Raw genomic sequence first — 27645 nt, 5'->3', positions numbered from 1 at the left:
AACAGGGGAAAACTTTTCTCTACATTGGAAAAGACAACACTTTTTCAAGGCAACAAAAATCTCAAATCACAGAAACAGCACTTGACATAACCAAGACTGTTGGAACAATTCAATATTTGCATTAAAGGAACAAGAAAATGGTCGAAATTTTAATGTCATAATGCTTCACCACTTCCATTCCTATACTACATGTACAATTTTTAAATACATACATATAGAAATTTGAAGGAAAAAAATGAATTAGTTAATATGCAACGCATTAGATCAGCCACGGCTGATGATTGGTCGACACTGCCTGGACTGGTCCATCGTAGAGAATAGGTGTGCTCCAGGGAGGTTGCATTGAGTACATTCGTGATTTAAACTCATGCCGTGCTCTATATAATTTTAATATCTACATAACGTATTGTGTTTTAGTAAGTATATTTTCTTGGTCACTGGCTTTTAAGTCTCAGCGTCTGAATACTTGGCTGCGGCTTACGGTAACACACATATCTATGGAATGAGGCTGTAGCCGCTTCCATAGTGTATGTGTAATTGCAAAGCCGTACCACATAATTCAAACACAGCCTGAGAAAATCCAGCACTGCTAACAGATTAACTGGTATACCGCCTTACATAACATGATCAAGTACACAGACTGGGAACCAGTGCATACCTGCGTTGGTATGCCAAAACGTCCTGCACTGACAACACATACAAAGCCCTAACGGCAACCAGTCGAAATACTCCATATAGAGACTCAGTGTCAAAAACACATGTAATATATCCCATGAAAAGTGTATTGCAGTCATACAAAATCCGGGGCTACGTGTACAAACTGCATCTCAAACATTTTTTTTAGAACCGGAGGGGAATAAATGAACCTAATACAGGCCCACGTTAAGATGATCAACACACTACAAAGAAAACTACAAAGTGTACTATAAACATGTACAAATCGACATGAAAAGTTTTTGGTCAATGCTGTTTTTTTCACCTGATCAAAATGCAATCCATGCTAAAACAAACACGCAATGTATATTAAGCTGTCAATACAAAAAGAAAGCCCGTTATTCTTCCCCCTGAAACTTTACAGATTTTGTTTTTACAATATGAATTATGCGAGGATGGCTAAATCAATGTTGTATACCATCAATGTGCGTTGCAGTTTAAATCTTTCATCGCATTTCGAACACATTCTGTGAGTACAATTTATTCGGAAAATCTCTCTTAATTTCGGATATTCTTCAATCAATTTCCCCCCCCCCCCCACCCAAATACCAAATACAAGCACACAAATTGTAGAGACGCTCAACTTGGCTTCCGAATCTCGCAATTACTTTTTTTTTTTTCAAATTGCAACTCATGACGTTATTTTTACAAAAAAATTCTAACAGTTATTAATCAAACAGCTTTCTTCCTTTAAAACATTACAAGAGGAGTTTAAAGAATAATCACAAGAACAATCTCTAAGACAATCATTTCTCCTCTTTGACGGGTTTGGAGTCTTTCTCTTTGGTTGTTTCCGATTCTTTCTTGACCTCCGTCTTGATCTTGTCCTTGTCCGTCTCCAGTTTCTTTTCCGACAGCGCCTCGTCCAGCTTAGCAGCCACCATACTCAGCGACTTCTTGGAGGAGACGATGGTCTCCTTGTAAGCTTGGGCCTGCTTCTCAGATGCCTTGAACTGCTTCTCCGTGGTGTACAGGCGCTTGCGTATGTCATCCAGGTTGGCCACCATGCCTCGGGCGTTGGCCTCGGACGAGGTAGCGTTGGAACGAAGGTTTTCTTTTTCGGAGGAAACAAAAAATTAACAAGGGGTCATGAAGGGAGCAACTAGAAGGGAGCAACTAGAACGGGGCCGAAAATATAGACTGTTCCATCAACCACTGAATATTGGAATAGCATTTTACCAAATAGAATATTTGAAAAACGTCTCGAAAAGATCTGTCTGTGATATAAATTTATTAATATAAGTTGATTGGTTATATAGCCCTTCGTTGATAAGTGCCCCTTTCTCTGTTTTTCTTTTTGGAGAATGTTAACGAACAACTCACCAACGATGAATTCCATCTCCTCAATCTTGCGTTCGGCCGTCAGACGATCCTGGTCGCTTTTCTCCACCTTCTGCAGGAGATTGCGGACGTCGATGACGCTACCCTGGAACGTGATCAACCCTGTCTCCGACTCGGCGTCTTCCGACTTTGTCTTGGCGGACGTGTCGACCTTCAGAAGCTCGTAGTTGCCTGTTGGAGGTGGAAATAGGAGTGACGAGAATTCAAACTGGAGACTAGAGAAAGTTGGCAAGGGTAAGGTTCAGGGCCTATGGACAAGTAAAACACCTACTGGGATGGCGAAACTCTGTGACATACTGGGTTTTGCCACCGGTGAAGGGCGAAACTGATTTGTTTTGATGTAAGCATTGTTCATATATATCGTCACCGACACCACGAAGTAACACTCCATGTGTTAAACCATATGTTTTTTCGAATTTCATTGTTTTACATTTTTAAACAATATTCATCAAGGCCTACCATTACACGAAGTTTCAAAGCTTCAAGAGCTTTACTTTAATAATTACGCTAATTATTCATGGCAACTTTTGCGCAAAAGTGATTTTCGTTTTCATGAAGTAACACTGAAGTTCCATTTACCATTGTAATGCATGGCGCGCTCTCTGCTCAAATGTGAGCAAAAACTTTTTCACGAAGTAACACTCCCCTTGTATGAGCGCGCGCGCGCTGACCTGAAGTTTCACTTTCCTCGTGTTGTATACATTGAAGAGTGTTACTTCGTGAAAACGAAAATTTACAGTTTCGCAGCTTTTTCGGTTTCACGAACTAACACTCACCCTTTTTCTCTTATTTCTTGTTGATAAAATACACAAACGGGTGAAAAACAGCAGATTTAATAAATTCAATTCATCAAGTGTCCACAACGAGAAACCCAACTGAAAATACTCTGCCGTTTTGATGTAAAGTGTTGTTTTAGAAGGTGTTCTAAATATAAACAGAGCAATCCTTTGGGGAATTATAAGGTTAAAGAATCAGTCGTGCAGGCTTGTACCCCTTCATAAGTGCGTAATCAATTGCAAAGAAAATGCGGAATAACTACATATGAAATCCAGGAGCAGTTTTTGAAGGGAAAAAACAGGTTTTCCAATGCTGGTCGGCCGACCATTGTTGGAAAAATACAATTTTTCTTGAAAATGTCAGCACACCAGGAGCCACGATTTTACAGGATGCTTTAGACTGTCATTCCCTAACAATCCAGTAAGGTATCTTGTGATAATTTGATCATTTCTTTTTTTGATGTTCGCAAATTTTGTATCTTCCCTTTAAACGGGGTAATTAGGGAGAATGCAGTACTCAATTTACCCTTGGCCAACTCTGCATCCGTGGCCAGGCCATTGACCTGCTGATCGGTTTTGCTGCCCTCGCTGTCATCTTTGGATCGGTCTGTCAGCTTGCGATAGCTGAAGATCTCTCTGGACATAGAATCTCGCGAGACGACTTTCTGAACGATCTTACGCACCTGGATTAAAAGTCAAAATAACGAGAGGAATTTATCCATCGTCGCGCCGTTCCACTGCGTAATTCCAATAAAAGGCAATGGGGCGTACAAGACCCAGCACTTGGAAGATAGAATGATTATAAGCTCCGTGCATGAACAAGAGAGGGCGTGTTTGACCACTTTCGAGAGCCCGTGCAGGGTTTGACGTTAACTTTTTCTTCACGAGCCAGCGGGGCTGCTGAAACAGACTCTTAACTAACCCGCGAAATTCACTAGCCCGCATGTTTTCCAGTAATAAAGTGCCTCATAAACAACAATGTGCATACATCTAAAACGTGTATCCTGAGACAATCTTGTCAGTGTCTTTAATAAACAGATCTAATAATTTAACCCTAAACAGGTTATAAAATTAGACCCAAAATTGATACAGGTTTGCTTTCTGAATTTAATGATATATTTCGTCCTGTCCTTTCATCTTTGCCATAGCCCAAGAATTTTTGACTCGCCAGTCGGGCTACTTAAGGAATAGTTTGACTAGCCTGCGGCTGTTTTGAATAGCGTTTGGCTAGCGGGCTACCGCTTATGTCGAACCCTGCCATGGACGCGACACATGTATGATGTGAAGTGCACACGATTGTGTTCTGAGCGTGTGCAAAGCCATAGCGTCTTCGCGTGAGCGTCGGGCGTCATCGACAATGTGTCTGAATGCATGCGGTCTCCCCAACTCTCCCTTTCTTACCATTGAGGGGGTACTTCTGAACCTAGCCCATTAATTGAACTACGATCACCTCCTCCTCAGAGACCTATGGAATTTCGGAAAATAACATCCATTACTGTTTGTACCTGTGATCTGGACAGATGCAAGCCAATGCTGTGGATGATTTCCTCCACATCTCTATCGGCAAGATAGTTGGTGTGATTCTGATCAAAGTAGACGCAGGACAGGAGCAGGGTAGGGTCTATTGTCTCCAGCTTGGGACGTCTTGACTTCTTCTTGGAATCTCTCTTCCTGTCGTCTGATCGCTTCCTGTCGTCAGCTGTGATGATGGACAACAGAAAAGTTCGATTAGCAATTGTAATGGATTTTGTTATTTTTTTTTTATTTCCAATAAGAGCTATTGTCACAGATTTAATCCAGCTGTAAATTAATAGGTTAACATAAAAGCTTAATTTAAAGAAAAACTTTTTTTTTAAAAGATGAGTCACAAGACATAGCTTTTATTTTATTACTGTTAGGTGCAAACACAGATTACAGAGACCGTTCAAGTACCAGTGTCATATGGGCTCCGTGCGCCAACGAAAGAGGGCGCCCTTTTACCTAACAACGACGTCCCATGGGCGGGACATTTAGCTGGTCGACGCGCACCGTTCCTTCGCACGTACACCAGGGGATTTGTAGTATGTACACACAGTGGTGGTACGGCCGCGCGTTGCGGCAAATTTGCAGTCAGGCAAGATGGCGTCGTTCGGTAACTCCCAACTGTACTTTCTTTGCCGGTGAGGGGGTACTTGTGAACGGAGCAGATAAAATTTGGACTCTTATTAAATCTGGTTCTCTTCACATCATGGACTCTAACACTACACACGTGACCTGTCACTGTCCTAATTATCTTCACTTGGGCAACCAATGAGTCCGCATTTAATCGAGTTCAAACTTCACACAACACCAGCCCAGATCTACTTTTAAGCATATGATCCCAGCAAGTTGTTACACAGAAAGATACTGGGCTCTCTTGGGTGCACTTCTGCGACCAATTTCACCAAACAGTGCGTAACTTGTGTGTAGGATTTTCACAACAAATTTATTGCACAGCTGCGGAATCGTGCGGCAACTCTAAAAAAGTATGTCACGAGTAAAATAGCACTTAATTTACTATAGGTACAAAGTACTGTGTAAAAAAGGCTGCTGGACACTTGGACTCTGAATGAAGGTCTGGTCGCAACTTTTAAAGTAACAAGGTATTTTTACAGGTTTTTGAGATGCAGTGATACATACTGTCTTCATCTTCGTCTGCATCACTTCTCCCGTCCTCTTCATCATCATCGCCTGCATCATCATCTTCATCCATCTTCTCATCGTCCTGTTGTAAAACCAAAAAAGACAGTTGAAAAAAAAGACGGCAACACTTTTAATAACACTGGTTGAGTGTGGAGTACCTTTCCCCCAGACAAAATGCAAATAAACCCCTGCTCTTCCTCAATGTTTCCAAGGAACTTAAAGCCCGAGTCCATCATTTGCAGCTATCCAAAAAGTAACTGGCGTAATTATTGTTGAAAAACATACTTGTTTGAAAGATAGTAAGGGGACTAAACTCCCTGTGAAATTATTCTTTCTAGCAAGCTGTCTTTATGAAGAAATCAACGAAAGAAGGCCTTTCCAACGGTGCGTCTTAAGAAGCACCGTTGGAAATTTCTGTTAGTAGTTCGTTTTTTTATTCGGCGAAGTGCGCGCAAGCATTGGCACGATGCACACGTGTGCGCGCGGTTGCTATAATTCGTCGGATCAGTGCGCGACATCACGTAGCTGCTATCGGCTAGTGAGAACGTGTCTCGGACGCTGAATTCAGGCCCAATTGAAAACATGATTCAGCAACTTTTGATTTGAAATCGAAATCTTAGAATGTTGTTTTTTCGAAATATACAGCTGAAGCTGAGCTGAAACTTCATCAAGTTAGTTGTTCAGCACCCTGCTTTAGATTTGAGCACTTTTGTTGCTTCAAACGAACAAAATGCACAAATTACAAATGATGGACTATACCTTTAAAGGTAGAGTATATCATTTGCATCAGAAGGAACTGACAAAATTATTGTTCAAAACCATTCTTGGTTTAAAAGGTAGTTATGACACTAAACTCCCTGTGAAATTATTCTTTCTGGCATGCTGTCATTTTGAAGGAAACAATAAAAGAAGGTCATTTCCAAAGATGCGTCTAAATATGCAATTTTTTTAAATTTCAGGTTTTAATAGACACAATAAGCAGGAGGATTGGAGAGCTCACTGGAAGTGATTTCCGGGGCTCTTGTTGAACATTTGTGTTGTGTTCAAATCTTGGTCAATTACAAGAAAACCGGTGACTTGAAGTTCTTTTTTACGCTCTCACCTTGTCTGCTTCTCGGTCTTTCCGGTCGTCTCGCTCCTTGTCGGATTTCTCGTCGGTCGTCTTGCGTTTTTTGGCTTTGGGCTCTTCCTTGTCCTTTCTGTCCTTCTCCTGGGAAAAAAACCCCAAAATTTTGTGCAACACTTTGAGTAAGAAGTTAATAACCTTAATTAAGCCCTTTTCACACTAGACAAATATCGGGGTTGACGCAGGGTTAAAAACATGCATCGTTTCACACTTGAAGAATTTCAACCCTGCGTCAACCCTGCGTCAACCCCGAGATTGATTTCGCCCCGGGTTGAACTCAACCCTGCTCTAGACCAGGGTTTAGATTTTCAACCCGGGTTGAAATTCTTGCCAGGGTTCAAAACAGTAGTAACTGAGCATGATAAGCTTAATTTGCATAAAACAAGTGTGAAACAATGTGGGGTTGAACGCGGGGTTGAAAAATCAAAAACTCAACCTGGGGCGGCACTGGGTTCGCCCAGGGTTGAGTTCAACCCGGGTTGAGAGGCTCTAGTGTGAAAAGGGCTTTAGATAGAATTCAAACAATAGGAAATATGAAGTCAGCATCTCCAGCGGTTGCCATTTCAAGCCAATGACAGTTACAGTTAGTGAACCGGATAGGCCTTCAGTTTGTGTGGTCTTGTGACGTCATACGTTTTAAACGTATGCGTCACTTTTACTTGTGGTAAACTGTCAATTGTCACCATCATGTATGGTTTGGGTAAAAGAGGATGAATATCTGAACACGGATGTGTCATTCTTCTGTGTTTCAAAGCAAGATAGCACAAGATACGGACATAGCTGCCAGCTTTTCAAAATCCCAATTAGTAATCAACCCGCGCGGTCATTTTCAACTGCTCGTATATTAACAGCGTATGTACCAGCTTTACCAACATCGAGTACAGGTACATGGTTTACATGTACACGTACATGTGCATACCCTTCTTGTTGTGATTAATAATGTACTGTAGGCCATAGGATAATTTTAATTTTTTTTTTTTTTTTTTTTAATTAATTTTGTTTTAATACTGTCTGTATTTGTTTGTTGAAGTCAAATAAATAATAACAATAATAACATGGGCGCATATGTTTTTGAGATGCATGCTATCAATGTTGAGTTTCGAGTTTGTATCATGTTTTTACACACAATGATTTAGGGCCACCGTATGCAATAGAAATATCCCGCCAACATACCTTGCAAACTTGAAAAGTACATGTATTCAGTTCACACGACCACACATCCACGAGGTGCACACAAATGACACACCATTGAGAAATATTTTTAGTCTGGTCCTCAAGTACTCCACTGCGCACACTGCATTGATGTCTATCAGGTGCTTGACCACATTGCTTATTAGACTTGTCACCAGTCCATCCATTATCGTAACATTTTGCCAGAAGTTATCGGGAAAAAAACGATACTTTACAACTATATTTTTTTCATAAGGTACAAAATGGGAAATTCGTAATTTTTTAGAGGCAATTCGTATTTTCGTAATTAAAAAAAAAAAATTCATAATAAATTAGGAAAAATTTGTAATAGTTGACAGCACCTGTGCACGCCAATCTTTATAACAAATATTTAGACAAAAATTCACCTTATCCTTCTTCTCAGGGGCTCGGTACAGAGCCTTGTAGATGTTGAATGCAAAATCCCTCTGCAGCATTTCATTAAAGAGCTCGGCAAACAGAGAAACCTAAAAATAAGAAGACAGAAACTTTGCATAATGCACTGACAGGATGGAATGAACGAGAAATGTTAAGTGGCTTGCATGTAATGAAGCGTAACAAACTGTAGCAGTCACTACTGAAGCAAGACAGATCTCTGAGTGACATCTAGGTTATGACAACCAATCACTGTTAATACAGTATGGGCTCCGTGCGCCGACAAAAGAGGGCGCCCTTTTACCTAGCAACGACGTCCCATGGGCGGGACATTTCGCTGGTTGACGCCCACCGTTCCTTGTGTGTGACGCACGTACACCAGGGGATTTGTACTATGAACACGCAGTGGCAGCACTTCGCGGCAAATGAATTGCAGTCAGGCAAGATGGTGTTGGTCGGTCACCCCCAACTGTACTCTCTTTGCCGGTGAGGGGGTACTTGCGAACGGAGCCGATAGTAAAAACGAGCTGGGTGTGTGGGTGTGTGCGTTCATCCATTTGATCAATTGATCCATGCATTCTTTCCCAGCGAAGCAACAAGGCAGTAAAGCCTCCATGTAGCAGTAACTGCTTTGTGAGAAATTTTGGAAAAGCATAATACTTTTTACAATGTCAAAAGGCAAAAGGGAGGGAATAAAACAAATTCATGTCCAGATGACCAACCTCAAAGGAATGTTCTTTATTGTCCTCAATCCTGTAGTCCAACAGAACGCTGAGACAGACCACATTGCAGTCAAACTTGCCACTCTTGGCGGTCGCTGACGGGTGGACTAAGATCACGGGATTGTCGGGCAGAGTGGTCTTACGCTCCAGATCGCGACGTAACTTCTCGTCGCTCAGCTTTCTCTTGTCCTGAAAATCAGAAGACAATAGAAAAATCCTTACTTCAAGGGAAAATACAACATTTGCAAACATCAAAAAATAAAACTACCAAATCATTTGAAATACCTTGCTGGACTGTTAGTGAATGACAGTGTAAAGCATCTTGTAAAATCATGGCACCTGGTATACTGTCATTTTCAAGAAAAGTGGTATTTTCGTATCAATTTCCAACGCTGGTCGGCCGACCAGCGTTGGAAGAAACTGGCTTTTTTTTCAAATACTGGCCCCAATTGACCATCGCACTTGTTTGCAATCGATTACACACCTATGAACGGGTACAAGCCAGCTAGACTGGTTCCCTGGACCATACAATTCCCCAATGTATGTAAACTGCTCTGTTTCTTCTTATATGGAGTCAGGGAACCAGACTACAGGAAAATGATTGTTTTTCTTGGTTTTTATAGCATTTTCGAACCCAAAACCTCAAAAAAGTCAGTGTAACTATATTTGCTATATATTTCCAACCCCCCAATTCCATCCATTTCTGAAAATTACAGCAAAAGCAAATGATGTATATTCCCTTTAACCACTTGACGCCGGTTTTGTTCGGCCACAGACAGCTGCACTGATTAACGTCTGATTTTACCAGTGTAGCGCCGTCAATTGTCTATGAAGAATTTTTTTCTCTGGGCAGACTTAGGATAATTTGATTCCAAAACAAACTGACCTCCTTTTGTTGTTCCGTCTCCATCTCCTCATCGTCTTTGGTGTCTTTGTCCCTTGACGTCTCGTCTTTCTCGATTCCCGGGGGGCCGTCTGAGCCCCCCTCCCCCTCTTCTTCTTCCTTCTCCGCCTCCATCTTGACCGCCTTGGTCAGGCGGGCAATGAGCTGTGACTTCAGTCCCTTGGAGTTGAGACCGCGGCATTCCAGCTCATGCCGCAAGTCATTCACCTGTGTGGGGAGAGAATTCATAGACATTGGACTTTGTGTATAACATTAGGCCATCAGCCTGGGGGTTTGGTCAGTATCAAATCAGGGCATGAATGATTATAGTGCGCATGCGCAAGGTATACCGCCCCTAGAGTGGTAACAAGCATTTTGATGGACATTTTGGAAAAAAGGGTGATTACACCCAAACAGCTGCCACTGCTGCAATGCTATCACATATTTTACAATGAGTGACAAAGTGCCTTGCCCAAGGGCACACGCACCATGCCCCCGGCTGGACTCGAACCCACAACCTGCAGCTTTACCCGCAGACCACGAATCCAGTGCCCTTAACCACGAGGCCACAGCACTCCACTAAATTGATAGCAAGACCTACGTTACCTTCATTGTTTTAGGGTCCAGCAGACGATAATGTGTCGGGGTCATGTTCACTGAAGACTCAGAACCATCCTCGTCATCCTAAGAAGAAAACACAAACATAAGAATGTCAGACATCGGATCGTGGTAACATCGGAAATATACACTCAGTACAGTAGATGAACTTTTCGTGTTGGATGAAAAGTACGTATCTAAATTTTAAAACCTAACTTTAAAATAATAATTAAGAAAGTCCTGACGTAACCAGAAATATATTAAGCTTGACTAAAATTTTGTTGGTCTGACTTTGGGTCAAAAAGCCTAGGCTGTTTTGCCGATCAATGCTAGGAGTTTGTGGTAAAATAGAAATATTAAAAAAAGAAAAAATTTAAATAGTAAACTTTTAAAAAAGAAAAAATGATGCAATTTCTGAAACTGCATCCTGATCGTTCTGGTGTTTTCGTGGTATGATGGTCTTCGTTTTGTTTCCAAGAAGCCAGAGAGAGGGTTGAGCCTGTGTTTAAATCTGTGAAACGGATATAAGCGTTGAGGTTAAAGGTCACATCCCAAAGGATTATGGGATGCTTTTTTTCCGGAATCAAATCGACTTCGCTGGTTGTACTTTTTGGATTTTTTTTTCGCCTCCTTCCCTGTAGAATACCCGTTCCTTTTGAACGTACTCTGATTTTCAAAAGCCCAGTACACGATTCTGAAAATACAGAACCAGTCAGCGAATGATTGAATTGTGAAACCTTGACCCATGTGCTTGATCTCCAACAAAAAAAGAGGGTCCGTATTTTTGCTTTCAATTTAATTCTTTATTTAAAACCCAACTATGACTGTATGGGTTGGGTGGCTCTACGTAGAAGAATGATGATAATGATGGTGCACTATGAAGTGCCCCCACCCCCCCCCCCCACCCCCACCCCAAAAAAGGCAAAAATATCATTATTTTATTAATTTTTTTTTTTTTAAATGGGGAATAAATGAAGTCTTGTCGAGTTGCACAATAAGCTCCAGGTAAAAGCCATAAGCTTGGTACTCACTGCTACCGAGAAAACGCTGTTTGGATACAAAAGGGTGAAAAAGTTCAACTGGTATGGGGGGAAAAAAAGGGTTGCTGTTTTTGGTGATGTAATGCGTGTTGTAACAAACGTTATAGGTTTAATACTTGTTTGTTTTGGTGATTGTTTTTGCTGTAGATGTAGTTGTGCTTGAACTGAATATGGAAAAAATCAAATGTTGAAAATATCTCAGGAAAACTTGGTTCCAAAAACTGATTAGTTGAAACAGAAGCTGGGATGCGTACTGAATCCTCGAGTTTAGCAAATACTTTCTTTTCTGGGGTGGGCCCAGAAATTGCCGAGAAATTTCTCAACTCATTTTTAATTTTTTTTGCTGCAAGAAAATGGTGTCTCTAATGAAAGATTAAAGATGGACAAGCTGCCAGTGGGTAACACTGAAAAGCTGGTCATTTGTTGGTGAAGTTCATCTGGCAGTGGCGTTGCGAACAGCCATGGGGGAAAAAAATAAGTTTTTGAGATATATATTTTGTGTGATGAGGTGATTTGAGAATGTGTTAATGTAAGGTGGGAGGGTTGTGTTTCGGGGGTTAAAAGTGAGTCTGCAGAAATACTAGTCTCAGTGCCTGTGTGTCGCCGGCCCCGTCCCCTCCAGTGCTGGAGGATTTGCCCGGAGGCTGGCGCTCCTGCGACGCTAGTCTCTCCTCCAGCCGTTTCTTGTAGCGGGCTCCCAGCCCCTCGTACTCCGCCCTGGTGGGTAAAAGATGCCATACATCCGGAACGAAAATAACCACAGTTTCAACACTGGCGGGGACCAGTTGACCCTTGGAGATGCGCTCGGGCCGATGGTAATGGAGGTCGAGAAAGCGGTACCTGGTGGGGGTTTGAATGATAGTGCATTAACGTAAACCCGAGCCAAAGGCTGCGAGTTGGTTTAAAACCTCGAAAACCAACCACCTTAAGATGTACCATAAAAACTAGAAGTCAGGTTAGCGAGAGATGATTCATCAAGTGAGTTTACAGAAATATTAGAAAAAAAAATTATTTTGTGAGGAGGAGGTTTTAATGAAGCAATTTGAACAGATTGTGTACGACCACATGCACAGTAGGACAGAATGCAGATGGGGAGATTTTGTGAGTTTGAATACAAATCAAAATTTGGGTGTTACACTATTTAAAAAAAATTTACTAGAATTAAAGTTGAATTTAAAATCTACTGCCAAGACTCTATGCACTAATGTGAGACAGTCATGAATGGAATGCAACTTCAAATTTGAAAAGATTTTTTTTAAATGTCAATACAAATTTCCAACAATTTCACCCAAAATTATATTTCGCAAAAAAAAAATTCTTCTTTGAAATTCCCATTCCACTCCTAAATAAGAAATAAAAAAAAAACCAAATATTGAGGTTTTTCTTCCATTTTGGGTATCAATTCCATGTTTTTTTTATTTTTATCTTTTTTTCTTTTTTTTTGGCGTAACCAATTCCAGTTTGAACCAGTCTTAGGTAGTCCACTTCCTGTTTGTTGTGAACGTAAATTAAATTGTGGATTTCTGAACATAAGCTTTGAGAGGCACTCATGAATTAAAACAAAACAAAATTATCATTGCAACAAAACTGTTAGCTTCACACTACCACAACAGCAAATTGCAATTCATGGCCGAACTGTTCCCTTGTAATCATGAAAATGTATCCACAAAAAACCTACTATCTCAAAATTTGCATAAATTCTGGCCAGGTAGCGTATCTTCCAAAGGCACAACCAAATAGTTCAGACCTTTACATATTCTCAAACCTTCTAGTTTATGAAATAGCTGAGAGTTATTGTAACTAAACTGATGGAACATCAAGAATGGGACCCAAACATTCTCCCTCTTTCTAAAGAGTGTTGCCAGCGAAGGTCCACAGTGATTTGATAGATCCCAACATTACAAAACAAATTTCCCAAATGGTCATGTTCGTTACTTGTCACCTTTTAACAACAGTGATTAGCAGTGTATGCACCTCAGATACAAACTCAACTGAAATCTAGACGCACCAGCGCGTCCCCACCCCACCCCCGCACCCATCTCCGAGTCAAAGGTAAAATGTAGGGCCCTCTGGCAAAATCAGACAGAACTGCGCACAGGCCGTAATGCAGAAAAAAGCCAAAAACGGAAAGAGGGCGACTATTTTTCTCAATAGTTTAACTCCTTTTGCTATACATGTATGTTTGGTGTGCATGAGGTATATGTACTATACTGGTGGATTTTGATGGACTCAATGGTGGATTCTGATGGACTCACTGGTGGACTCTCATGGACTCAGGACACCAAAATTGTTTGCATCACAAAACTGGCTGATCTTGGCGGATTCAGGATACTTTCTCGTAAAAGTGCTCAAGAGGTTCAGGTTAAACATCCCTAACTTGTCAACGGAATGTCCCACTGAAGTGCTACAAACAGTATTGTAAGAAGAATGTTATTCTCTTTCCTAAAAACCGCAAACCCTCATTTCGACCTCTGCCCTGTTCTGTCTCATTTTGCCAGAGCGCCTCACAAATCACACCTTCATTACCGTCTCAGCTTTGAGGTATTTGGAAGTGGACACAGACTATACAAGGAACAGACAGACCCATTGGGCCATGCACGCTGCGCATGTAGGCAACCTCACGTGTGCCTCTCCAATGAAACACTGCATATTCAAAATGGTGCGCCTCACCCTCGTACGCCTCGTAATTTTCAAAACGTTGAAATGAAACCCAAATTATAAAAAAAGGACCTAACCTCACGCGATCTTCCTTTGAGTTAAACATGCATGTATAGCACAAATAATTAACCATGTTCTCAAACTTGTTTAATTTACAAAACCTTAGAAGCACCGCAGTGCTAGATTACAAGCAAGGTACAAGTACTGAGGTTTTTACTGCTGGTCTGCAGACATGCATGTAATAGGCAGGCCTCAGCTTTTGTGTAATGGCTAAACATTTAAACGGCTAACAAAAAAGTTGTGGTACATGTACATATGCACATCAATAGTGGGTTGACACTACCTGTCGCAACCCCATGCAAAAACAATCAGGAATCTCGCAGCTGATGATGTCGGATCTCGAAGGCTTATGTCCCAACTTTTATTATGAGCTCGAGAATACGTCACTGGGTCAGCGCTGTGTTGCGTTTTGACGCATCAGCGAGGGCGCCAAAGCATTTTGCTCAAGCAATTTAACAAACATGTCTATGTCAATTAAGGTTAAGCGATGTTGACTCATATTAGGTTTTGCCCTTTACCATGTTTACAGACGTATAAACACTGTGTACTCAGTGTGTTACCTCCCGAATGAAAGTTGGACAAATCACTCGGGTGGGACTCGAACCCACGACCCCCTGCTTTCTGTGAAACCACTCCATATTTACTGCCTTACCTTTCACATACAGCCAGGCTATGTCCACCAATCAAAACAAAAGTTCACAAAGGTTCTCTCAGATGCCAATTTCCTCAAAACCAATATTTCTTTATCCCCAAAGGCGCCGTGCTTTCCCCTTTTCAATATTATTAACGCAATCCTCGACCACTTACCTCCTCAACTAAGATAAACTACACACAATACAAAACTCAATATTTGAGATCTAAAATAGACTACAGTACTTATAATTTAATGATTTTAAGGATGCTCCTTGACTTAAGATTCCTGCCCGAGTTTTGATATTAAGACATGCATGAGAGATTGTAAGAGACATACCAGTGTAAGCATTCACTCAGGTCGACTCCCGTCAGTGCCTTGGTGGTGCGAATAGCCGTCTTGATCAGCACGGTGCTGTCGTTGACGGGATCGGGACCGTCTAGCGACGGGGACCAGGGACCCCCAATGGCCATGGCCTCGTTCTTGCCCTTCTGTCCCACCAGGAAGTTGATGAGACGCGTCGGGTGTTGGAAGTTTTCCCGGACGTCGCTGGCGTCCTGGGGCCGAGAGCAGCACTGCTCGTACAAGTCCTCCAGGGAGGACGATGCCATGAGCATTACCTTCAAATTGATCAAAAACAGCAGGCGTGAGTTAAACCAATAATCAGGTGTAATAATAATGTAAAGTGCTTTGATCTTAGTTAAAAGCATTTTAAAAGTACCTGTAGTTGTTATTATTACAGTAAACTCCGGCTAAACTGACATCGTACAACTCGTCAAATCCCTAATCCGTTATGCATTTAAATTGGATTTTTTATTTCTAAGTTGGCTTTTATAAGTCGCCATTTCGCTCAAGTCGTCGTGTTACTCTCGGTCCCCTTTCCATAAAAAGCATTACAAAATCCTTTGTGTAAGTCAGCATTCAACAAATCACGCATTGGCATCGACTTCCTGTACTGCGGTTGGCAAAGTGTCAAGTGAAAAGCGGTTTCGCATGGCCCGTGATTGCTGCATGCATCGGTGTCGAAAAAGGGTGTCCTACTGCATACATCGCATATGCATTGTGAGCATATCAATACCAGTACCGCCTCTCGGCTGTACGCATGCGCTCTGTCCATTTTGGGGGTCGTCGTATTGAATAACTGCTGCTGCAGTCAATGCGTGCGTGGTATATACCGGACCACGCATGCTTTTCATTCCTTACTGTGCACGTACATATGTATCGTGGTCTCCACTATCCATGCCCCAAACGTGATGATACAATTCGAGGATTAATTTGCTGGATTCAACTCAAGCATTAAGGAGATAATCCAGGGTAAATCGAAGCCAATTAGTGCGATGAATCATGTGTGCAAAAAGGCCATTCATGTAAGTCGGCAAAATGACGACTTACAGCAGATGTCAGCATTCGCGTAAGTCGTCACAAATTCTCGGGTCCCGAGAGTGCCGGTTTAGCCGGAGTTTACTGTACATGCTGAGGCTTTTGGTCATGTTGGTGTGAACGCTTATTTGAATTTCATCTATTATGGCTAATATTTCCAGGTGTGCTTTCTTGCACAGAAATGAACAGGGGGATCTGACTACCTTTGCAGAGTATTTGTAGCTTGCGTCTGCAGGCTCCAGGACTGTGTCGTTCTTGTCCAGGGCCTCGACGTCTTTGCTCATGACGTGGAAGGTGCAGCTGTTGCCGATGCCCAGGGGCCTTGAGAGAGGGAAAGCGTCCTGCCAGGTGAAGGTGGAACGGAAGAAATCGCTGGGGATGTACATGTTGTTGTAACGCTTACGCAGCTCTATCACATTGGATTGGTACCTGAATTATTAGAAATGGTAACAACACAAGAATGCTGCAGACATCTTGGTCTAGTTTCTGGAAGGCATGTACATGTACATGTATAACAATCATAATCAACTGTGTCACTATCTGGCAGTGGTGAACCAAATGGTTGTTAACCCACCTAGTCTTATGCACTTAGGCCAAAAAAAAAAAATATTCGGTCTCTGGTCAGACCAAAGTTCCGGAATTGACGCGGCGACGCGCTTTTTTTCTTTCTTCAAGCTTGGATTGTACAGACAAGGTTCGGTACTATTTTGCTTTTTTGGTGTCCTCATGAATATTGGTGTCCTCCATAACTTGCCTTAATGCTTTCGATCATTTTCCTTGGTGCAATTTCCCTTTCCTTGGTGCTCTTTGGCAAAACAAATTGAGGAGGTGCGGAAATAGAGGGCGCTGTTGGAGCTACCGCGGAACATTTTGGAGAAAAAAAAGGTCGATGCGCATGATTAAAATCAACACGCACGCTGACCAGAGACCGACTTATTATTTTGTTTGGCCTTATCTTCAGGTTTTGCAAAGACACTTTTGCCTATGGAGTTAACACCCACAGGTCAAATTCCTTCAAGGTAAGCTTCTTTGGAAAATGGAAACACTTCATATCCCTGCATAATTCTTGTGTGTGGTTAAGCTCAGGGCAAGCAGGATTAATGTAAATTTGATTAACCGTCGCCAACATACTTTTAACACTTTTGAATTTTTTTTGAAATTACACACTTACACATCCAGCGAATGTTTAGCAATCTGCACCACGTAGCGTGGGACTGGGCGACGACTCCTCTTTGGGGATCTCCGTGGGGAGTACGAGCGATGATGCACTGGGGGAGACTTCTCCCGCTCCTGACGTCTCCTCTCGCGTTCCCGATCTCTCTCCCGTTCTCGTTCCCGTTCGCGTTCCCGATCCCGTTCACGTTCGCGCTCCCGTTCGCGTTCCCGTTCGCGTTCTCGTTCTTGCTCCCGCTCCCGCCTGCGCACTTCGCGTTCTCTCTCGCGTTGGTCGTAGGATGAGCGCAGTGGGTCGGCGCGGACTGGATCCGGGCGACGCTGGACTTGGAGGGGTGGGCCTTGGGGATGGGCTAGTAAGCCTGGTCCACCTGTTGAAGGGAGCAAGAGTAAATAAAACTGGAATCCTGTTTCAGAGTAATTGTCCTTGTTTATTAACTCAACAAAGAATCTGAAATGATTCAAATTTTGGAGAGAAAAAAAACGAAGATCCGAAGGAGAGGAGCTACTCACCAGGTCCAGAGGGCGCTATCACAGGGGCCATTCCCTGCGCATGTTGGGCCAAACTGACCTGGCCTTGCATTCCCATGACTGTCGGGGGTGCCTGACCCATCAAGCCTTGGCCTGGCGGGGCCTTCAAGAGAGGAACGCTCTGCTGTTGCTGTGAAGAGAGAGGATGGAAAAAACAGTCAGGAGTTAATAACAAGGGGATAAAAGTGTGATGAAGCAGTTATAAACGTGTCAGTTTCCCGGAGTTTGTGGTTTATTTGAAAATTTGTCATAGAAAGCCATATCCTCCGTGAGTGATCCTCGTTTGCTATTTCCAAGGTTTCGTGACTTTGGGCGTGATCCCTGGCTGCATGGCATACAGGTTTATGACTTCTGACTAGCGTCCCTTGAACAAAGATATTGACAAATTGGGAAACTACCAAATAGGGCTGGATAGCTCAGTTGGTAGAGCACCGGAACGGTTATCTGGAGGTCGCAGGTTCAAGCCCGCTCCAGTCAATTTCTTTGTTCAACTTAATAAAGGGTTAAAAACCGGTGAGGGGGCCCGAGCCGAAGGCCAGGGCTATATCAGTGACCAGGCCCCTAACCGGTTTAAAACCACTCGTTTACAACTGCTCAGTTACACTTTTATCTCCATTCATATAGGGTGCAGACCAGTAAATCGGTCCGAAATTGCCTGCGCCGGCCAAATCACGATTTGCATGCCCTCAAAATCTTCGGTATTTGGGCATGCTGTGGGCCATGAACTTGAGGGTTTGTAAAAAATATGGGTGGAAGCCGTGCACAGGACTGGGAGCTTGCAGTTCTGTGTTATTTTGATGTAATTTAGACCCTAAAAGCGCTCTATTTTGCAATGGAGTGTAGACATCGTTTTCAAAATGGCGATGGCTTCAGGACTATTTTCAGCGGTGATCGTCTTCAGATGGAAATTTCTCCTAAAAGTCATCAGTTGACCCCCCGAAAATTGAAAAGAAAATGAAAGTTGATGAAATAAGCTTTAATTTGATGTGTGTCTCGAACACCTTGGAGAGTTGTGAGTATTTACCATTGGGGTCTATGGAAGTTTATTTACTGGTCTGCTACCATAAATACCTTTTTGGTTAAAAACCATAAAAAGTCGAAAAGTTGACAAAGCTCTGACGGTTTTGTGCTCCCATTTTTACTCCGTGTCCAGGACTTTTCTATGGTGCGTGTGGTGTAAGGGTGCAGACATCTCTTCTTTTATGGAGATCATATCAGTGGCTCTCAAGTTGGCGGAGCGAGGAGCGTGTACTGCGTGTATGTGGTGCAGAGCGCGGGCCCTCGTGACTGGTTTTAAACATCACTGACTGGTTTTTAACCGGCAGTTTAAAACCACCCAGGTGATGGGCTCTCAACCAATAGGAATGGGAAAACTGTCTCATGTATTTATAAATGCCCGTTTCAGAATAGCATTACAGATTTGAGCCAAACCTTGGTTGCGTTTTCCGCTGCTTTATCAGATTCGAACCAGCCAGCTGATCCCAACAAACACTGGTTGAGTGGTGAGATGTCTGAACTAGCAAGCAGGAGGTTGTGGGTTAGAATCCCACCGAGTGAGCTTGTGAATATTTTCTTGCATGCCCTTGGACAACAAGTCTAAAAGTGTGATCAAGTGATCTACCACGGTCCTTAGACTAAATGTCTTGATGCAATTGGTCTATGCGCACTGGGGTAAACCATTTTTCATCCTTTAGCTTTTGGGGAAGGATGTGAATTAGGGGTGGGGGGGTGGGGGAGGGGGTTATCTTACCTGACTTGGCAATACTTGTATCCTGGTAGCGTTCCACTTGAAGGGCATGTTGGGATTGTAGGTTGCTTCAACTAACACTCTTTCCATTACTTTGGGCATCGGGCCTTTCACTGAACTGTTTACCGGGAAAGCAGATTTGCACATTACAATTATTGTCATCATTTTGACAAAGTGACACAGCTGTCCAAAACTGAGATTTTCTGAAATCTGAGATTTTTGGATATTCTATCATTTTATGATGTCCTCTACATGATTACCAAATTTCGAGACACAACATTCCATCGTTTGTTAATTACGCTAATTGCACAAAGTGTTGAAAGTGCTACACACTAAGTTTTTCGTTTTGACTAAGTGACGGATCTCTCTGTGTCACTTCTGTCTCATTGATTTTACACGTGTGCTATTAGAAATATGAAGCCTCTATGATTTGCGTTTTGACGAAGTGACGCATCTGCGTTCTAAAATGTATAAACTTAAGTACGCGCACGCGCTGTGTACAAACACATGCCTCATTTTTGTGAAGAAGTAGATTTTCCGTTTTGACGAAGTGACGGATATCTTTAGTAATATATATTTTCTAATTAAACACGATTTTATGAACAGAGATAATTGTTTTTGGCTATTTAACTCCTGGGCTATTGTCTCAGTAACCACCAACTTCAAACGCCATTTTCTCAAAACTTGGTTTTGCATCTGCGTGCACAGATGTGTCACTTCGTCAAAACGGTGACATTATGCCTAACATGTTGAAAATTTGAACATGAAAAAAAAAAGGATTTTAGATAAAGTACAGAAGTAATTTCCAGACCTACACATTGATTTTTCCCTTCCAAATTCCAATAACCTAAGAGTTTTGTATGCAGGATGGAGCAAAACTCACAAATGTGATGGGCTGTAGTTTGTATACATGTCAATTCTTTTGGACAAAAAATAGGGAAATTAACCTTAACTCCCCAGCATGATTTACTAGGAACCATACCCATCCTGGCAAATTCCAACACCATATGGGAAACTGCGCACGCATATTTCTGACTTTTGATTCTGGAGGTGTGCCAACCCAATGTAAAAGACTGTCAGTTTAGGGGTACTGTACCCATCCTGACAGATTCCAACAAAACATGCCGTTGGGGTTTGATGGGTTGAGTTCTGTTAGGGTTAAATTTGTCATCAATAATTACAATTTTGTTGATTGCAGTATACCACTTAACATGAATATGTGCTATATACTTTTTACCCAAAGGAAGATTGTGTGAATGTAGGTCCTGTTTATATAATTTGGGTTTTGTTTAAATGTTTTGGAAAATTTGTAAATGGGTTAAGAATTTTGTTTCTTTATGAAACGTGCAACACCACACCCTTGACACTAAACACGCTATGGTGACGTCGACTCGGCACAGGCCTACGTAACTCCATGTTTAATATAGTCAGCCTGTCACAAAAATATTTTATGTAAGATGTTCAATATCAGTCCAATCTTTATTTTTTTCTTGGTAATGCTATGTAATTGGGTTATTCACATTTTTTTTTTGGGGGGGGGGTTTAATTGCGAATGATTCTTTGGAGCTGATCAAAGTTCAAAAGGTTTACTTACGTCGTCTGGAAGAACACGTCCTCATCCACAAAGCCAAACGTGTCGTGCATTTTGGTGACCGTTCCGGTGAAGACGCGCTGCTTGGGTTGGGGTGCCTGGGTGGACCGGGGGGCCGGGTAACTCACCGTCAGTTGGGTGGCCGACACGCCCACTGCGCCTTGGGAGGTCTGGGCGAGGGTGGGCGCGGCGATGTTCGATTGAAGTGCATTCATCTGGTTGAACCAGCAAATAAAATTTACTTTACAAAAAATACTTCATGAACAGCAATTTTTTTTATAAAAAACCAAGTAATTTAGAATTGAATGTCGCCTCGATTGCTCACAATCCGCTAATTAAAAGTTGATCGTGGTAAACTTTTTACATTGAAAATTTGAATTAAATTTTTGGAAGAAAAACTACCAAGCATGATAACGGTTCAATTGTATAGAAACAGCACAGAGTATTGACTGATCTACATGTAGTTACAAAACAGTTTTGATGTAAGTCAAGTGAAAGTGCTCAGGCCAAAAAAACATAATAGTTCTGCTTCCGATTACATTGCATTCGAAAATAGGGTAGGGTAGGCAGGGAATTTTTTATAATTTTTTTTGGCCAATTTTTTTGTGTTACGGTCATATGAAGGCGTCTGCGTGTAGTCAAGGGTAAAAGGTATAAAGTGATGGTTTTGGGTGTTTTTTGGTCATTTTTCCAATAAAAAAAAATAGGGTAGGGGCTGTCAAATTAGGGTAGGTAGGGAAACCGGAAGCAGAACTATAATTTTTGATGGCCGCAAAAGTCATTTTTAGGGCACTATAACAAGCTTTTTCGTAGATGTGTCATCTCGGCTTATTGTCATTGCTGCACAAAGCATTGTGGGACATGTAAGGGCAAACCGAAGGATGAAATGAATCGTTCTACTTCATGGATCTTCAAAACTCTAATAAGCTTTGGCCACAGACGTCTTAAGTAAAGTCTGTCACGAGCAAGTAAAGTCTGTCACGAGCCAGTAAAGTCTGTCATGAGCCAGGGTATATCTCTGATTTCATTTGGCATGAAATGACGGAGATAATTTCTACTCCCCCTGGATGGGATGCTGGTCCATCGCAGGTTACTCCCCAGCTAACGCCAGTACCCATTTATACTCCTTGGTGGAGAGGGGCAAGTGGGATAAAGTGGCTTGCCCAAGGACACATGGCCAGCAGCTGGATTCGAACCCCTGACCCTCTGATCATGAGTCATGAACCCTAACATCTTGGCCACACTCCCCCTCCATATACTCCCACTGGCCATGCATGTATCTGCCCCATACAATTTATACCAACTTGACATTCAGCCAGCTTTGTAATTATGAGTTATGCCTTGAGGATGGTGTTAAAACATGTGTAATCATATGCAGAATCTGGTATTTTGTGGCTTTGTCTGCTATTTTTGCAATTGCTGTTTCACAAGGGACCTACGGCTTTACATCCCATCCGAAGGACGAGGCAATTATAGTAAAGTGCCTTGCTCAAGAGCACAAGCACCGTGTTCCCACGGTCAGGATTGGAACCCATGTACCACAGCACACGAGTCAAACACCGTAACTATTGGACCACAGCACCCCATACAGCCTTTGCTGGATTTTGAAAGTCTTGCAAGAATGTTGATTACTTTTGAACTGAATTACCTGGTTGACTTGAATCTGCTGCTGTTGGGCCAGCAGCTGCTGCTGCTGCTGTTGTTGCTGTTGTTGTTGCTGCTGTTGCTGTTGCTGTATTTGATAAGCGCTGGCCTGGGATATGCTCTGGGGCACCCCTGGCCCACCGATCTGGCCGTAAACGCTGGCTGGGGCTGCTGCCTGCGGGTTACTGATTAACGCCGGTCCTTGAGCAGACATAACTGCATGACCTGGGACATAGTAAAAACACAAGACCATGCCATATTGTTGGAACACAACATAACATAACAGCGACAGCAATTTCAGGTTACGGGTTCAGCATGTAAAACTATAATAAGGCTGTGCTCAATATTTTAAAATATGTGATCATCAACTGAGTATTTGAACATTGCACTCACAAATATTCATTATTTGTTTAACATTTGCACTCATTTCGGCTTCCTTTCAAAGACCTGCTCATGTTCGGAGTATTTAAAAGTTGACGAAATTAATAGATTGTACTTACCCATGCCGGCTGCACCCAGCTGTGTCCATGGGGGGTCCTTTCGGGCTGTGGGCCCAAAATGTGCCATGTTTGCCGTATTGTTGCAGTCAAGGAACCATACGCAAGACAGCAGTCACTGCACAGTTTGAGAAGGATGAAAAAATATTTGTTTGATATTTTGAACTCATGCCCTAGTTCCCGACTCCCTTTTATCGTTCAAAATGCACTTGCGTTTACAAACGTGATCCAGTCCACTCATTATCATAATCGATGCATCATGCGCGATCGGTAACGGAATCGCACTCGGGATACGGGGACCATCGAATGAACGCTGGGCATGATGACCACATCGCAATTCCAACGCGAGTCGGAAATTTAACGTGTTAACGATCACAAGGGGAGCTCTCGGAATTGAACGGGAAATTTCACTTTTTATCCGGATCGTAAGTAAACTTCAATACAACCATCTTAATCATCGATGCCTAATTGTACCTCAGGTGGCGTATCTAGTAATTTGGAGGCCGTTTTGAGGGTGAAATCTGATGTTTTTTGGGGGGCAATGTTGGGTTTTGGGGTAAATGACAGAATTGTGTTTCTTGGCATATGAATTAGCTTGGGCCCTACTATCGCCAGACCATGTCCATGATGTCCGAATGTTAAAAAAGGCGATAAGTTGGGTCCAAGTTATTCGGACTACACTGAACTAAGCCTACAGGGGCGCATTAGGCAGTTTCAGGACTGTTTTGGGGGTGAAATCTGAAGATTTTGATAGGGGGTACGAGTGAAAATGGTCAAAATAGGTTATTGGTATCGCCATGTACTCTAAGATCCAAGGACCCTACTATCGCCTGACCATCTTCAAATGTTTAAAAAAAGGCGATTCGTAGAGTCCTAGTTACTCGAACTAAATCTGGGACTAAGAAACATTACCAGTTTTGTAAGAAATACTTAGAACATTTTCTGGACACTCCATAGACGTACAGCGGTTGTATACAAAGACAACCGCTGAAGTGTAGCATCAGGTTGCAACATTCTTTCCAACATGTCCAACATGTCCAAAATGGTAAAATACTTCAAAGTATATTTTCCCTGCTAGTGCTATTGTGCTAAATTTGACTTTTAGGACATATCACTCTCTGACGGCTGATACTAAGGTCACTGAAGAGAAAAAGTAGTGACGGCCAGATATGAGAATCTTTCCAGGTACAACTATAGAATACAGGGCCACTCCATTCTATCCGCGCATCCATGGCTGCGTGGACGCGCAGTCGGTTTTCTATAGCGCCCTCTATTTATTAAATTTACTTCATGCCCACTCCGCATCCGCGCATCCAGGCATCAAATAAAGCGCCCTCTATTGATTGAAATTAACTTCATGCCCACCCCGCATATCCACGCATCCAGGCATCCAATAAAGCGCCCTCTATTGATTAAAGTTAACTTCCACGCATCCGCGCATCCACGCATCCAAGACGGAATGAGACGGTAGGTTGGGGTTGGTTTTAAATAAAGCGCCCTCTATTGATTGAAATTAACTACATGCCCACCCCGCATTCGCACATCCAGGCATCCAATAAAGCGCCCTCTATTGATTAAAGTTAACTTCTGCGCATACGCGCATCCACACATCCAAGACAAAAAGAGAGGGAAGGTTGGGGTTGGTTTTAGATAGGGAAATAAAGCTGTGGGTCCTAGGGTAAATACAGTAGAGGGTCGTGGGGTAAATAAAGCGCCCTCTATTGATGACTTCATGCTCATCCACCCCGCATCTGCGCATCCGCACATCCACGCATCCAAGACATCCGAAGCCGTCTCACTCGGTATATTATACTACATATTTGTCAATAATTCACTCTTTATACAGCCCTCAATTTTTTTTTTATACATATCTACATTCATACCGTTCCCAAACCCACGTACGCATAGAAGTCTCATATTTCAACGTTGCTTCGCTCTCCGCCCTCTATTTTTTTTTATACATAGATCTACGTTCATACGCATAGGAGAAGTCTCATATACCAGCGTTAGTTTGTTCTCAAAAGAGTGCCATTCTACTCAACGACCCCACTCCTCACATCGCATCCAACTACAGAAAAACCCTTTTTCAGCTTGGCCCTGCATTCTATAGTTACTCCTCTTTCCAAGACGTGAGTCTGGGACTGAGAATTTTTTCCAATTTTGTAAGAAAATACAGTCGTTTTCCTAGTTCCGGATTTTTCCTAGTTCCGGATCGCTTCAAATAAAAACCTACCTCTTTTTGATTAGTCTCCAATAAAAAAATCTGATGGAGTGCATTTTGAAAAGGAAAATGTAAGCTTCTTGATACCCAAAGATCTTTTCGATAAAATCTTTAGAAAAGGAATTTTGGCCAGATTTCTGACTCGCACTCTGACATGTTTTGGACGGTTTAAAGAAAATCACGGGAGCTGCGAATCGACGATAAATTTTTTTCTCGGTATATCTCTCGTACCGTGTGGTTTGGAATATTTTTGTCATTCACTACAATCGTATAAACTCTTCCATCGAATGTTTGTTCAATCAAAATAAGTTGTAGCGTCTCTAATATTTGAAAATTCGCCAACGAATGACCGTGTGCTTTTGCCTAGTTCCAGATCACGCGTGCACATACGACCCAACTACACACGCGTTAATCAATTTTGTGTGACGTACTTCTGTGCCGTGTGCAAAGTTCTCGGTCTGTGCGGAGTTCGTGCCGTTGCACTGCAGACAAAAGTTTCAAAATTATTTACGTTAATTCTCTTTTGAAAATTTGCTGGAATCCTCTTGAATGAACTATTTTTGGAAAATTAAATAATACTTTATCAGAAAATGTGTTTGATTCGGGGTGGTTCTGGCCGAAAAATAGATTTTCACGCCCTAGGCCTATCTTCATCACTCAAGGTAAACTTTTAAACCAATGTCACTGGAATTCGTGGAGTAGTTGAGCCGAAAGCAGCCTGAATGATGTTTGCTATCCGGAACTAGGAAAACGACTGTACTTTGAAAATGCACTCGACTCTCCATAGACTTTGTACACAACCACCACAGGGCACAGAAGGAATTCCGCACAGAAGTGGCGTCCGGAATTTGGGCAACATAATGGTGCTACAAATTAATTGACTTCTTACCTCTCAACGTCCGGAACGTTTCTTTATGATTTCGAAGCGCTCTTCTGTAGCAAGACTGATCGATTAGAAAACTGATTTGTCCTCAAAATTGTGTAAAATTTGGCTCGAAACGTGACGCACTTTCACGTGAAGGCAGGTAGAACGACCATTATGCATTGTGTAGCCGGTATGCAAATTAAAGCGCAATGCATGGTGGGTAGATTGACGTTATAATTAATATTCATAAATGCAAGTTGCGTTCGATGACGTGCCATGGTATGGTGCACGTGGTCCAGTATGTTCCATTTTCTCCCCGCTTGACTAAATATAATAAACGATAAATTAAGAATCCGTTCAGAAGTCGTTTGGAATTATTTTGTCCTTAATTGGATCTTTAAAAAAACGCAGGCAATCAAAACGTCAAATTCTCGCCGCATGGCGCCCCCCCCCCCGGCCCCATTCAGTTCAGCGGCTGGCCCTTATGATTCTAGTAAAAATGATACTTGAAAAATAGAATTAGCTGTTGCAAACTACTTACCAACCAAAAGGACCTATGGTATAAATGCAAAAAAATACAAAAGTTGCAAAAATGATATTTGTAACATGTCGGAAAAAATCGTAAATGGAATGCTGAAATTCCTAAGTCCATTCTCGAATTGCCTAAGAATGAAGGAGAAAGCATATCGTAGATTTTCGGGGTGGTGGGGGGGGGGGATGTACACCTCCCCCTTGCAGGGCGTGCCTTATTTTGGTATGCCTTCACTCACCCCCCCCCCCTCCTCCCTACTTCATATCCCCCCCCCCCCCGGGTTATGAACCGATCCGCCCCTGTTCCTCACTTACTGTCATGCTGTTCATCAATTTCTTATATTTTCTTCTTGCGAATATATTACCCCCTGCCCTCTACTAATTCAATTACTTAATTATTGTCATTATTATTGTTATTATATACAAATATATTTTGGGGGTGGGTGGGCCCTGGGGTGGGTCGGGGTGGGGGTACCACGTTTGTCGTATCAGTTATATCGTCAATGCATGTTAGTACACATCACTCACTGCGTTTTAGCAACAGCGCCCCCAATCCTCCCCACATAAATGCCTAAAAAAGTTTGGTCCAGACGAAACGTACACATTCAGGGTGAATATAAAAACACAAGTGCATGGGTCAGCTTCCCCCACCCTAACCAACCCTTCCCTCAG

General features: G+C 42.3%; 1 protein-coding gene across 2 annotated transcripts; it reads right to left on the bottom strand.

Moving 5' to 3' along the window:
• Positions 1–115: 115 nt before the first annotated feature.
• On the bottom strand, positions 116–26650 carry LOC119731098 (cell division cycle and apoptosis regulator protein 1-like). Of its 2 annotated transcripts, none has more exons than XM_038204113.1 (20): positions 26467–26650; positions 23360–23474; positions 22864–23084; positions 21219–21430; positions 19628–19742; positions 17860–18007; positions 17345–17717; positions 16377–16602; positions 15133–15413; positions 12026–12284; positions 10414–10491; positions 9811–10035; positions 8925–9113; positions 8196–8294; positions 6595–6702; positions 5490–5574; positions 4337–4530; positions 3358–3514; positions 2038–2226; positions 116–1768 (listed from the first exon to the last, which is right to left on the bottom strand). In XM_038204113.1, exons 2-20 carry the CDS (start codon positions 23424–23426, stop codon positions 1461–1463), a joined length of 3534 nt encoding a protein of 1177 aa, XP_038060041.1. In that variant the 5' UTR covers positions 23427–23474; positions 26467–26650; the 3' UTR covers positions 116–1460. The 2 variants fall into 2 exon arrangements, with proteins under 2 accessions (XP_038060041.1, XP_038060042.1); XM_038204114.1 differs by having other exon boundaries at positions 12038–12284.
• Positions 26651–27645: the final 995 nt, after the last annotated feature.

This window comes from Patiria miniata, unplaced genomic scaffold (genome assembly GCF_015706575.1).
Source record: "Patiria miniata isolate m_02_andy unplaced genomic scaffold, ASM1570657v1 HiC_scaffold_23, whole genome shotgun sequence".
Classification (NCBI taxonomy): Eukaryota; Metazoa; Echinodermata; class Asteroidea; order Valvatida; family Asterinidae; genus Patiria; species Patiria miniata.
This window is presented reverse-complemented; position numbering and strand designations above follow the sequence as displayed.